The following is a 13,973-nucleotide window of genomic DNA, read 5'->3' as shown; positions in this document are numbered from 1 at the left end:
AAGAGTTCCAGCTAGTCACATTTAAAAACAACCGAAGAGAAGTTACCCTCTCATTTTCAGTGGTTATCGATAACGTCAGCAGTCTATGAGTAGACTGAATTGAGGTTCGTTCCTCTTCTGGTTTCTAAATTGAAAAATTTGCCATTGTTAAACTAGTGCTATTTTTCAGTCATCTCAACAGATTTATATCCTGAATCCCAGGTGCTGACCACTTCATAGGAACAAACGTTAGGAGCAGTTTTAAACAGATGCATAGAGAACGCTTGATTTCCAAGCGCGCGGCTTGCCATTGGATGTTGCAGGATGTTGTTTCTGGGGATGTTGTTCTCTGGTGTGCAGGATGGGGAATGCGGAAGAGTCTGTCTTTACATGTGTATTTTAAACATTTATATATGCATAGAAATGTGTATTTTTTTTTTTCTCTCTGTAAGCATGTTTCTTCTAGCTGCAATAGCATCTAGAATCTGTGGAAAGATGTGAACCAGGAATCCCTTCTTGTTTTTCATAGCTCAAAGAAAATGAATGGCACACTGGATCACCCAGACCAACCAGATCTAGACGCCATCAAGATGTTTGTGGGTCAGGTCCCACGGAGCTGGTGTGAGAAGGATCTAAGAGAACTTTTTGAACAGTATGGTGCTGTCTATGAAATCAACGTCTTGAGGGACAGGAGCCAAAACCCTCCTCAGAGCAAAGGTGAGAACTTTGTACTTCCCGTGAGAGACTTGGGGTCTCGGCTGCTTTCACACAGTTACGATCTCAGCCATTGGCTTGTTCAGACACCCCTGTGTGATCAGGTGTGTGTGCAAGCCAGGCTCTGGAGCCTTTAAGTGTATGTGTCTGTACACAGACAGTCATTAACTGAGCTAAGGAAAAATGTGATTTTTTTTTTAGTGCTCGGAAGTGAAGGGGATGCCTGAAGAGCATGAACTGTACTGTGAAGCAGAACATCCAGTTAATGTTGTGTTGCTCCAGAGTATCGTTGTGATGCTGTGGTGTGGTCAAAATGTTTAGAAATGTTTTCCAAGCAGTTGCACTCGTCAGTACCTCCCTCTTTCAATGTCTAACCTCTTCTACTTGTACATTTTGCGTTGGAAGGCTGGAAGTGGGTCTTGCCATTTCTGTGCGGTGCATCAGGGTTCATGGTGAGCATTGTGTTTCCATTGCAGGGTGCTGTTTTGTTACATTTTATACCCGTAAAGCTGCACTAGAAGCACAGAATGCTCTTCACAACATGAAGATCCTCCCAGGGGTAAGAGAAGAGCCATGCTTTCTTCGCAACTCTTACTTTGTTTTTCTGAGCTCTGCCACCGCTGATGTACAAACTTGTCCTCACGTAATGTTTTAAAAGAGCTGTTCATCGTTGTAGCGTTGTGAGATGTGTATGATAACTGATCCTAAGGGAATTTTGGAGCATTTGGGAGAATAATATGGTAGTGAAGTGGGTGGCCACAGCTCCTGTAATACTTTACGAGGAGATATGATGGCACATCATTAGGAAAGCTTTTCTTCTTGAAACTTATGTATTGTCACTTTTGCACTGCTGCAAAGGCGATTTAGACTACCTTTTTTATTCCACGATTTCTGGGGGTTATATTTCATGTAGTATGAAGTGAATGCATCTAGGATTAAATGATCTTTTTCCATTTCAGATGCACCATCCTATCCAGATGAAACCAGCTGACAGTGAAAAGAGTAATGGTAAGCTTTACTAAGGTCTGAACTTGGTGGCATCATTTGTGCTAATAGGGAAGATTGAGGATTTTCCTTTTGTTGAACAGCTTCTGATAAAGTCTTCTTGAATTGGAGACCTGATTTTTTTAAGGAGGGGGGGAGGAGAAAGGTGTGTTTTCAGTATGGTAGGTAGCATAAGTGATGTCTCTCAAATTCCATGACTCAGTATCTCCCACTGCTGCTGCTTGTCGTAGAACCATGTTGTCAGTTAGGGAAACATCCAGTGAGTTCTTCTTTGTACTAAGGTGGTTTAAATCTTTGTTGGGCACATGGACAGTGGGATCGAGTGCACCCTCAGCATGTTTACCAATGGCACGAAGCTCTGTGCTGGGATAGATACCCTAGAGGGAAGGGATGCCATCCAAAGGGACCTTGACAGGCTTCAGAGGTGGGCCTGTGCACAGCTCAGCACGGCCAAGCGCTAGAGTGAACTGATGAACAGTCCCTTGCAGCACTGACAGGCTGCACTAACCTGTGTTGTGGCAGTCCCAAGCACAAATACAGGCTGGACAGTGAGTGGATGGCGAGCAGTCCTGTGGAGAAGGACTTGGGGTTACTGGTGGGTGAAAAACTGAATAGAAGACAGCAATGTGCATTTGCAGCCCAGAAAGCCAACCATATCCTGGGCTGCATCAAAAGAAGGGCTAACAGGTCGAGGGAGCTAGTTCTGCCCCTCTACTCTGCTCTGGTGAGACCCTCGTGCAGTGCTGGGTCCAGCTTTGGGGCCTGCAGTGTAGGAAAGACATGGACCTCTTGGAGCCGGGCCAGAGGAGGCCACAGAAATGATGTGAGGCTGGAACCCTCTGCTGGGAGGAGAGGGGAGAGAGCTGGGGGGGTTCAGCCAGGAGCAGAGGAGGCTGTGGGGAGACCTTAGTGCAGCCTGTCAGTGCTGCAAGGGACTGTTCATCAGGGAGTGTAGGGATAGGATGAGGGGTGATAGCTTCAAACTGAAAGAGGGGAGATTTAGACATAAGAAATTTTTTATGCTGAGGGTGGTGAGACACTGGCAGAGGTTGCCCAGAGCAGCTGTGGGGGCCCCATCCCTGGAAGTGTTGAAGGCCAGGCTGGATGGGGCTCTGAGCAACCTGGTGTCCCTGCCCATGGCAGGGGGGTGGAATAGATGATCTTGCAGGTCCCTTCCAGCCCAAATCATTCTGTGGAATCTAGAAATGCTTTTTCAGGTGCTTGACCAGTTTGAAGCAAGGCCTGTTGCAGCAAGGGTGGGAGTCAGAATTTCTTCTTGTAGCATACAAGGGAGATTGAGAATTCACAACAGTTCAGGAGAGAAAAACCTCAATATTTCTGCACGTTGGCCATTTCAGATGGGTTAAGGCTTTCAGCATCTGCTATTGGGTAAATTATCATTTCTCCATGTATTTCCGTGATGAGTTTATATTCGTACATGTGTTCAGATGCGTTCATATGTTCTATATATACTGCTGCAAGAGAACATATAGCATCTTGTAGTTTCAGCCTTTCTAGGCTCAGCTGAATGTTATTTTCTTTGTTTGCCATAGTTACTGTAAGACCAGTCTTGCGTCATAGAGAGGAGAATCCTGGCTCCAGAAATCTCACATCTTAAGATAATTGAAAATGGAAGATGGGAGATACGGGTAACATACAGGAGGAGTAACTGCATCTGCAGCTTCCCCTGTGTGTATGCAGAATATGTCTTCTGCTTGAATATATCTAGAAAGGAGTAATTCTTGCGAAGTATTGTTGGGAGGAGACCAGGGTAGGTTCTCTAAATAAAAAAAGTGGGTTTTGCATTACACATATGCACACGCATGAATATCCTGGGAAAATCATGGAGAGAGGGGAAAAAAGTATTCAATGGAATTTTAAGATGGCAGTTGTATTATATAATTATATGAGTTTTAATAAAAGGTGTAGGTGGAAATACAAATAAGAAAGCATCAGGTGAAAGTGTTGGAACTTGCTGTTAATAAAAGGGATTCTGGATCTCTTGAACTAAAATGGACTGCAAAAAGGATTTCAAAGCAGCTTTCTGCTCTAAGAGCTTGAAAGTGAATGGGGTACAACATTAAGATCTAATAATCAAACTCATGTCAGCTGGGAGAGTTTTTTTTTTTTTAATTTTCCTCTTCAGCACCACAGAGGACTTGGCAAATATGTGGATTGAAATAAGTGCTCGCCATGGCACTAAATAGGAGAAGACTTTCTCTCCTGAAGCCTCAAATAGTGCAACAGCCTTCAACAGATTATAATTTCTATTGTGCTGCATGTCGTATTTGCAAAATGTTCTCTGTTTCCCAATGGTATCCTGCATAATTTGCTTCATCCTTTAAAAGCCATTATTTCAGAGGTGATTAGCATCCTTGAATAAGTAAAGTAAGAGGTATAAAGTTCTGGAGTCGAATTTACCCCGCTCCCTTAAGTGGTCTCGAACTGTCTTTAGTAACCACCAACTGAAAAGTTAGGAGAAAGTCTTCCTGAACCATTTATTTTAAGTGTCACTACACCGAAAGACATTCCTCAGCCCTGATGTGTCTGGTATTTGGAGGCACGGTACAGTAGCACACAGACCCTCGGTCTGCTTTGAGTTGTTATGCTCATGCTTTTGGTACAGATCCAAATGGAAGGATCTGAAACAGAACTAAAACTCTTCTGTGTAACAGCTTACCTTCTACTGCTGAAACAAGAGCATGAGGAAATGGCAGACCTAAATCTAAGTGATTGGCGTGATAAAGGGGCTGGAAAGAAGCTTTCTGCAGCTCACTTCCTTGTCTGGATACAGGAAGGTGTGTTGGTAGTCAAACACAAAAGAAGCAGAGGAATGAAAGTAGTCCAGTAAAATACATACAAGTCTTCTCTCACTCACCAGGAACTGAAGGTACGAGATACCAGGAAGTGCTGCATCTGATAGGTTTTTTCCTTTTTTGAAGTTTTTGCGGTTCACAGGCTTGCAAGGGAGAAACAGCAAAATTTAAACATAAAACATCATAAATCAGGCATCTTTCAGGTTTATTGAGGTATCTCGTGCATCCTCTCCAGCTGACGAGATTCCATTATTGTGAATCTGGATTTGACAAGTCTCTACCCTAAATACAAGGGAAATAACTGCAGTTGATGGAGAAGACCTGATAAAATCAGATGTAGTAAGTACACCTTTGCTGATAATGCTCTTCTCTTTTGATTTCTTAGCAGTAGAAGATAGGAAGTTGTTCATTGGGATGATATCCAAGAAGTGCAATGAGAACGATATTCGAGTGATGTTCTCCCCCTTTGGGCAGATTGAAGAATGCAGGATATTACGGGGCCCAGATGGCCTGAGCCGAGGTAAGCAGGAAGCTTTTCCGACAGTTCGAGGTTCTCCCTGGATGCTGCCTTTTGCAAGTCAAGGTGGTGTTTCAGCTCTTCCTGTGATACGCACCGCCGCCCACCCCAATATTTTCATTTTTCTATTCATCCCGGTAATTGCAGATGTAGCGAATGACTTGGTTCCTTTTCGTTCTTTCCCCAGGCTGTGCATTTGTGACTTTTACAACAAGAGCCATGGCACAAACAGCAATCAAAGCAATGCACCAAGCACAAACCATGGAGGTAAACCAAGTTAGTGGATGTCAGGAGATGTGATTTGTCAGGCAGTTGTTATGGGGTTTAGTAGACTGGAGAGCAGAGAGAAGGATAAGTGCAGAGTGTGTTTCTTTGCAAATACTGCTGGACCTTCATGTTTGTTCTATTTCTGTTTGTAGAGCTTGAGATAGAAACTTTATCTGCAGAGAAACCACCAAAAACCAGAACAGAATTAAAAGCAAACGAGATTCTGTACCTTCGGGAATATATGTATGTCTGCATGTGGGGAGAGGGGAGGACAACGCTTCCAGTGTCTGGGTCTCAATGCACTATTTTGGTGACTGCTGGGATAGCAAGTGTGTAATTGTTTGAATTGCTGTTTGCAGGGTTGCTCTTCTCCCATTGTGGTAAAATTTGCAGACACGCAGAAGGACAAAGAGCAGAAACGAATTGCTCAGCAACTCCAGCAACAAATGCAACAGATCAGTGCTGCCTCAGTATGGGGAAACCTGGCTGGTCTCAACACACTCGGACCCCAGTACTTAGCAGTGAGTTTCTGATTCGGGTTCTTCTAATTTCTTTGGGGGTTACAATGTCTGACTGTCTTGTAGTGTTTAATGTATTCATTTTTGAAGGCTTCTGATAGGAGCAGGCTCTTAATCCCCATTTTTGGATGAGGAGGCTGAAATTAAATCATGTGCTAACAGTTAGTCAAGATACGTTTAAGTGAGGATTTCACCCTGGTCACTGTAGCTCTAACTACTGAAACCTTTTTTCATGTCTTCTGTAGAATGACTTTGTGCTTGAAAGATTTTCTTCGTATGTTACGGTCTCAATACTTACCCATGTAAATGCACTTTTCATGTCTATGTGACAACATAGTTCTTGCATTCCCCTTTTATTTTTCCTTTTTAAGCCATTGTATGTCTCATCCCCTTCCAGTGAAACCTAGAACGGTAACTGGTGCTGTCCAAATAGAAAGGGTGATCAGGTTGGAAGTGCCAAGCAGCTGACAGTGCACAGTAAAAAAAAAAAAACCAAACCAAAAAAAACCCTAAACCCCAAAGACAATAAACTACACTCTAGTGCAGTGACACAATGGTAGGTAGTCTGCTGCTTGTCACTGATTTTAGTTCGTTTTGCTGGGTCCCTGAAGGGTGAACTTCTCGTTAGCTGATCTGCTCTGGCTCATGAGGGTTGCCAGGGTAGCTATGTATTCATGCACTGTCAGGTCTGGGGAACAGAAAGGAAAGCTTAATCTCATTCTGGGTAGGGTGTGCTGTTGAAGTGGGGCATTCTCTCTCTTACTACTGCCTTAGGTTTGGTAGATCGGAGTATTTTATAACACCGCCTAGTTAATGGGGAAAGGAATAGGAAATCCTAAATAGCTTCTGAGCTGAGGCTTGAAACTTCCCTCGTGGCTGCTGTGCTCTAGGAAGGCAGAGGGAGTTCCCCTCATGATGGCTCTTTGCTTTTCGTCCTATGCTGTCAGGGTCAGCTGTAAAGCATGCCTTGAGGTGGTATGTCCCTAGTGGTGTTAGTCCTGCCTGAGGTGCTTTGAGTAGGAGTTTTTGCTCATGACCGCTTCTGCTGGTTTTGTCTTGGTGCATTAGCTATAAACTTCCCTCAACCTTGATTGTGTTCAGTGAGGAAAGCACTGTGCTGTTGCTTTGGCTGCAGTGTGATGCGTGGGCGACATGGGTTTTCACTGTGGTGGTGCTCTGGCTGCACTGCGCGAGGGGAACTCTCTTTACGCTTTGCTACAATGCGGCGCACGAGCAGCAGGCATTCCCGTTGTGACGGCGCTCTGGCTGTGGTGTGATGCATTTTCTCCCAGAAGCGGAGCCAGCCCTCACTCTCACTCTTGTTTTGTTTTTTGGTGTAATGTCTAGCTTTATTTGCAGCTCCTTCAGCAGACAGCAGCTGCGTCATCTGGGAACCTGAACACGTTGAGCAGCCTCCACCCAATGGGAGGTGAGTTTTATCCACCAGAAGACAGAGACAAATTCAGAGCCAAAGAAAAGAGGAGGAGGGTAGAGAAAGTAGCCAGAAGGCTGTAGACACGCTAACCTTGTTTGAAATAAGTAGGCCTGAGTGGGGGGTGCCACTCCTTTGGAATGGCAGGAATCTTCTGCTACAGGTGTGGATGCTCCTTCTTAATCTTAGTTGACCTTTGTCCCCAAGGTAAGTTGTGGTATGCTGGCAATCTCCCCTGACTCTGGCATTTACAATCATCTTCCCTTACGGGTACAAAAAGGTGGCTCTCTCTGTTTTCATCCAAACAGGTGCTTATGTGAAGCATCATTTTCTGAAGTACGCACTAATGCATGTGTTTCAGTGATAATGGATTCTGAGGTCTCGGGTTTTAAATTCTTTGTTCTTAAATACATCAAAGTTGAAAATGCAATGATGGTAGGACAGTGAACTAGTCATACTGGTTTTTTCCCCCCTCTTGTGTCTGTTTAAAAGCAAGCAGTAAAAAAGGGAAAAAACATTACAGCAGTTCATGCTAATTGTTACCATGATGCGGACTGAGGAAGGGGCTAACTAGCTGAGGCTGCTTATGAAGTTTCCAGGGTAATTCTATCTTTGCTCTTAAAAAACAAAAAAAACCCCAAAAAACCAAACAAACTTAAAAATTAAGAACTCACACATATAAATAGCACTTTGCATGGTGTTGTGAAAATTATTCCAAATCTGTGATTCAGTTCTTCACAGGAGTTTTAGTTTTTTAGTTTCAAAGTCCTGTTAAGATCTCAGCTGCTCTCCTTTCTCAAAATTCATAGAAAGAAAAATTAAGTAGGTAATTAGATTTCAAACTATATCAGACTTTACAGACAAAATTTAATCTCAGCGCTATTTGAAAGCAGATGGGAAAACAATGTGATGACAAGAGGACAGGTGCAGTGCACCCATGCCAAACTGCTTCAGAAAGGAAGCAAGCTGTTCTGCTCTTCACTAGCTCCAACACTTGCACCTTTAACCCTCTGTAGCACAGTAAAACAAAAAAAATAGAACGTCAGTTTTAATTTCATCCCTTTATGTTACAATGGCACCAAATCCTCTTGTTTCAGGCACTAAAAGTGGTTTAAGGAAACAGATCCTGTCACAAAGTGAAAACAATTGGAAAAGGTTAAAAAAACCCCCAAGGTAGTAGAAGGTTTTTTTAGAAAAGAAATAGTTCATAGTGCTTTGTCACTTATATTCTTAGGTTGCCTTTTACATGCCTAAATTACAGAACTGCGATTTTAATTATTTGGGATGTGTACTTTGTTGCCAAGTACTTCCCTAAGCATCAGGAAGATGAGGTGCCATACATGCCTCGGATGTTCTGATGTTGTTACGTGAATGGTGATTATTTGTAGAGAATTACTAGGGGTTGTCTGAAGTCAGATGCGAAGAGGAGGGATTGTTAGAAGAAGCAAAGGTACAGACAAATAAGGGAAGAGGGAAGAGAAGCAGAATTGGAAGAATGGAGCTAGCCTACCAGAGGATGGCTAAAATGTGGAATTTGAGAGAAAATCAGTATCAATGATCATCTCATGGCAGGAAAACGGGGCAAACTACAGTGTCCGTGTTGACTGAACGGTTTCATTCAAAAATTACTCAAAAATGCAGGTGAGTCAGATGAGTGATCAGTAAAAGTTGATCATCATGGGGATAACTTCCCCCCGCCCCGCAGCATTCCTGGCTGCTTACCCACAACATACCTGACTTTTCCCATTTTCCTTACCACTTGGTTTGACCTACACGTTCCCTGGCTGGTCTTGTGGTCAGCAGTTGGCCCTTAACTGTGTCTCACAATTGACTATTGCTTCTTGGCTGCCAAGGGGCCAAACAAAATGTGCTGATTCTCAACTGATGGTGTGTTAGAGGCATGACTTTGTGGCCTTCTTGAAAGAATACGGTAGTTGTTCTGTTCCCATACAAGGAGAGTGGAGGGAAACGACAGAAGTAGTCATTGGCCTGGTGTCTAAGCAACTTCTCTAGCTTGTGAAAGAGCCGTCAGACCCTGGCTTAGCTCTCAGTTAAAGCCTCTATGCTTTTGTGACTGGGGAGAACTGCTCGAAAATTTCTGTGTTCTGGAGTCTACTTCTTGGATCATGTCTACCTGGACTTTTACTGAAACTCGTCTATCTGGGCAAAGAAAAACCTCTTTTTTAGTTACAGCAAGGAGTCACAGTATAGAAAAAAGATTAGTAACTAGTGTTAAGCCTGTTTTTTTTTTTTAAGCTCCTTCCCATTACTCCCTTGTGATGTGCTGAGGTGGTTGGACCTGTGAAGCTTGGATGATGATGACTGTTACAGGAGAAACTGTGCCTTCTTCGATGTGTTGCAGGGCTGAATGCAATGCAGTTGCAGAACTTGGCTGCGCTGGCAGCCGCGGCTAGCGCCGCTCAGAACACGCCGAGCGGCACCGCTGCCCTCACTTCCTCCAGCAGTCCCCTGAGTGTGCTCACCAGCTCAGGTAAGAGAGCCTGCTGCGGGCTGCTGCCACACGGCTTACCTTAGCCATCGTTTCAAGACCTGCTTTGTCCATCCCTTTGTCATGTTCATGGTGGTTCTTTAATAGATAAGTGGTTTTACCAGTAGATTCATTGGTAAAACACCCACCTATATTTAGGGTGGATATCTTTGCCACCAGCAAAAGCTTTTTCACCTGATGTGTTCCTTCCTTCAAATGATCAGATTAATTCAGAGTAAAAAGAATTTTTGAGGCCATCCAGAAGCAGAAAGGTGGGTGACCTCTTTCCAGTCTCATTATTGCAATCTCATGAAATATTCGATTTATCTGTGATTTTAGGCAGCAACTGTGACAGATGTACCGTGTTCCTCTGGACATGGAGATAGAAGATGCTTTAAGCTTGAAGTGATGCGTTCTGTGCACTAGAAAAGTACAGTTTGTGTGGCATGGCATTAATGAGGGCAAGGATGCTAGAACTACCTCAGAGAAGTGCAATGAACAGACCCCTGGCACATTTATTGGAAAACAGTTGTCTAGAACTGCGTATGTGATTTGCACATAAAACCCAGTATCTTGCTCTTCTGTGGGGTTATATTTGTGGTTTGGTTTTGTTGGTGGGTTTGGTTTGTTTGGTGTTTTTACTTTAGGTTATGTACATTATCCAGAGAGGCTGGAATTTCCAAGTAGTGTTCTTTGGCTGCCTCATTGTTGAGTGTGATCGTTAAATGCAACAAACAAGAAAAAACAACAAAAAAATTACATCATGGGCCAACTTAATAAAGGAGGAGGCATTACTTTCAGAGCAGCCCTCGTAAATAGTGCTTATGTGAGGCATGCTCAGTTTTTACAAGTGAGGACCAGTATCCTACTCAGTTATTTCTGTCCTATTTTCAGTTACGTCCAAATCCTGACAGAGGAAGGGACACCCTGTATTTTCAGGGTGACTGTTTTCCAGCATCTGTGGCATGCTATGTGGGTTTGGGGTTTTTTTGGTTGGTTGGTTTTTTGGTGTGTTGTTTTTTTTTTTTCCCCTCATGAAAAGCCAAATTGCTTACCCAGTTTTGAAGTCCAGCCTACAGAGTTGGCATCCTCACCTGTGATTGTGAGAGACCAAAGCGGGTTGTGAGCGTCTTAAATTTCCACAGGTAGTTTTTTGTATTGCGTGGGAGGCCCAAGGAGCTGCACTAAGAGACTGTAAAGAGATTACAAGGAAAAGCTGTTTAGAAAAACTTATGTCACATGATCAGGAGTTAAACCGTGGGCGCTTTGCGGTTTTCTACTTAGAGAAATCCTGAAGAAAGAGTTCAGTTCAAAGAGTGTTCTGTTGCTGGACAGGGGGGTTTTATGAAAACCTTGTGGTCTGCAATCCTTAAAGATTAAAATTTCAGAATTTATCTTGATTCTCAGCTGTGGTGTCGTAGGATTAAAAAAAAAGCAACAAAAAGTTGAGGCTATAGAAGAGCTGCATTTGTAACCCACTAGTGCTGCTTCTTCATAGAGAAAGCCTGAAGGTGAATGTATCTGAGAATTTCTCCCATTTTCTCATGCAGAGCTGGAGGTTACAGTTTGCTGTGACTGGCGTTTAGAACTAAGATTTCCATGTTGGTGCTCTTGTCTACTGACTGGAGCAAATCTGTTCTCTGATTTACTGAGGTGGGGATGGGGACTGGCAGGTTGTGAAGTTCAGATGCCAGATGTGCTAGAAAAGGCGGGGACAGCCTCTTTGCAGAAGTGTACAGTCAGAGGACAAGGGCAGTGGACACAAGTTGCAACTTAGGAAATTCTGACTGGATATAAAAAAATAAAAATTAATGGTGATTATTATTTATATGTGCATTCATACTGTATGTATTCGCATAGAAGGCTGTTGGACTCACATTCAGAGCATCCCTCCTGAACCATACCTAGTCTTCGAAAATCCTCGGTACAGTGTGTTAGTAAACACCTGCCTTGTCTGTGGAACATATGGCCACATCTAGCACCATAACCTCTTACTCCTAACCGCAGACGCGGTGACTGCTGGCTTGACTTCCATCCATCTGCCACTCCAGTGTTCACCTGGTGCTTGTTTGGACATTTCTCCCAGATTGCCCTCAAATCGCATCATGGGTGGAAAAATCCAGATGTTCATTATGCACAGTTACGTTTTTAATTTCTTTCGTCTGCACTTGTATCTTTTCCGATTGGGGATCTCGGAAATCCACATGGTGCAGTCTGAACCGTGGATAGGCCACATGTCAGAATGGCTGAACTCAGAGGTGTTAAGTGGTGGTGTGCTGGTTGCGCTGTCTTCCTGCTCATGTTGAGTGATTTTATTTAGATATTTCCAAGCACCATTGTGTCTTTGATATAGAGTAGAATGTAGCAAAACCTTCAGCCTTGCGATAAAGCAGCTACTCTCTGGAAGTGAACGGAATCCCGCTGCCTGCGCTTGTAGGTAACCCATGTTACAGAGACTGTGGTCTTAGACTCGTTTAAACTGCTGGCTTGAGAAGGGGTCATTGAAGAAAATACTGCAGAAGGATTTCAGGATTGGAGTGTCTTGTCTACCATCTTTTTCACTCGGATGTCAATAAGAATTGTCTGCTGCAGAGCAAAATGGTATGGTTGCAAAAGCTGATGTATGTTTCCCTTTCTCCTACTTTTAAAGGTCCAGCAAAGACTAGGTGACTTTGCTGACCTCGGCCTGTCTCCAGCAAAACTGTTTTCAGAGACATCATAGTCCTCTGCTTTTACTGGAACTAATTCTGGTACAGTTCACTCGGATTCACTGCCTGAATTTTAGTGCTCTTTAGCTCATGGCTTGGAAGCTAGATGATTGAATTAGGACAGACTTACTGTTCCCTCAGTTTACCTAATTCCACAAGCTGGTAGTCAGTGTCCAAGTTTCGCATCTTTCCTAGCTATTCTTTACTAGATATTAGAATTTTCTGGAAACCTGTTCAAGTATTTTCACTAGTTCTCTTAGAGTTAGCGTTTTGGAGTAGATAGAACTCAGTAGACAGATCTAAGAAAAAATAACTTCGGTAGCAAACAAAAATACCCCGCAACCCACCAAAACCTGCTCAGAAACAATATTAAGAATTAGGGATGGGGAAAAGAGCACGTATGAAGCTATACTGGCTTTCCATCCCTATTACTGTGTGCTGTTTACTGATGTAAAATAATACACAAAAGACAGAAGAACAGAGAGGATGACTAGAGCTGTGGAACTCCTTTCCTCTGAGGAGCAATGAGGGAGCCTGAAAAATAGAAGTCTGACATGGGAGGAGCATATGGTTGGAGCCTTCAGATTATTAGTGTTGTGATGAAGACAAATAGGGAAAGCCCAGTCGTTAGGTATTTCAAGTCAAGAATTACAGGATATTGGGTGATGTTATCAGCTGACAGTTCAAGAATAAGGAGCTATTTCTTTGTATAGTGCATGATTGAATTGCGGAACTTGTGCCTTAGAATGTAGTAGAGTCATAATTTGGTGATTAAACTGCACTGAAATTAATGAACAAAAATCGTAACTTTAATACAAAGACATTGCCCTTGGCTGGAAAAAAATCCCAGATTCTCGAATTGCTGCATAGGTGTATAGGCTGACTATACCTAGGAAGAATTCCTTTGTAATTGCCCTGTAATTTAAACGTCGGGGTTAATAGCAACATGCATAGCTTTTCTTACTTAACTTCATCAGATTTCTAAGTAGTCCGCAAACCTGTTAGGAAAACCACTGCTATATAATCATAAAAATACTATTCTTATTTTATCATGTCCATAGTCTTTGTAGATAACCTTAATTTGAACTTCTGTTTCCTTTGATATACCAGGTTGGCAATTTTTTTTCTGATGGTTTTGATGCCTGTTTCTGTAGAACTAACTCCACCCGTTGCAGAATTTGGCGGGCCATATCAGCTGTTAGTCTGCTAGGTGCTGCACCTGCAGACTTCTCTCACTGAGTAAACATGGTTGGAGTCTGTCCAGGAGAGAATGGACTGTGATTGCTGGATGTACATTCCAAGGCTTGGCCCTAGCCCCAGCTGCTGGGGCATGGAAAATTATTTGATGTGTCAGAATAATCTGGGCATCTGCTGTTCCTGTTCTGGCAGTATGGGAAAACCATATGTTCAGTCTGACCAAGGCTTTCCTTAACGTCCCTAGTATCTGTGTTTCAGGTCTTTCTCACCTTGTGTGATGTTTCAAGGCTAGATGTTAATACGTAGAAGTGATTCTTACTTGCTTTAGTCAG

General features: G+C 43.1%; 1 protein-coding gene across 3 annotated transcripts in view; it reads left to right on the top strand.

Annotated features, from left to right (window-relative positions):
* The window catches only part of CELF1 (CUGBP, Elav-like family member 1), a 19,658-nt gene that overhangs the window by 1,795 nt on the left and 3,890 nt on the right, over positions 1–13,973 (top strand). Inside the window, exons 2-9 of one of the 3 annotated variants that reach the window (XM_010131361.1) lie at positions 509–696; positions 1,170–1,252; positions 1,653–1,701; positions 4,903–5,034; positions 5,219–5,298; positions 5,658–5,819; positions 7,164–7,245; positions 9,611–9,739. In XM_010131361.1, coding sequence (XP_010129663.1) covers positions 509–696; positions 1,170–1,252; positions 1,653–1,701; positions 4,903–5,034; positions 5,219–5,298; positions 5,658–5,819; positions 7,164–7,245; positions 9,611–9,739 — 905 coding nt within the window. Of the gene's footprint in view, positions 1–485; positions 697–1,169; positions 1,253–1,652; positions 1,702–4,899; positions 5,035–5,218; positions 5,299–5,657; positions 5,820–7,163; positions 7,246–9,610; positions 9,740–13,973 lie in introns of those variants that run through there. The other 2 variants (XM_010131360.1, XM_010131362.1) reach the window with 2 other exon arrangements.

This window comes from Buceros rhinoceros, unplaced genomic scaffold, assembly GCF_000710305.1.
Source record: "Buceros rhinoceros silvestris isolate BGI_N320 unplaced genomic scaffold, ASM71030v1 scaffold332, whole genome shotgun sequence".
Taxonomy (NCBI): Eukaryota; Metazoa; Chordata; class Aves; order Bucerotiformes; family Bucerotidae; genus Buceros; species Buceros rhinoceros.
This window is presented reverse-complemented; position numbering and strand designations above follow the sequence as displayed.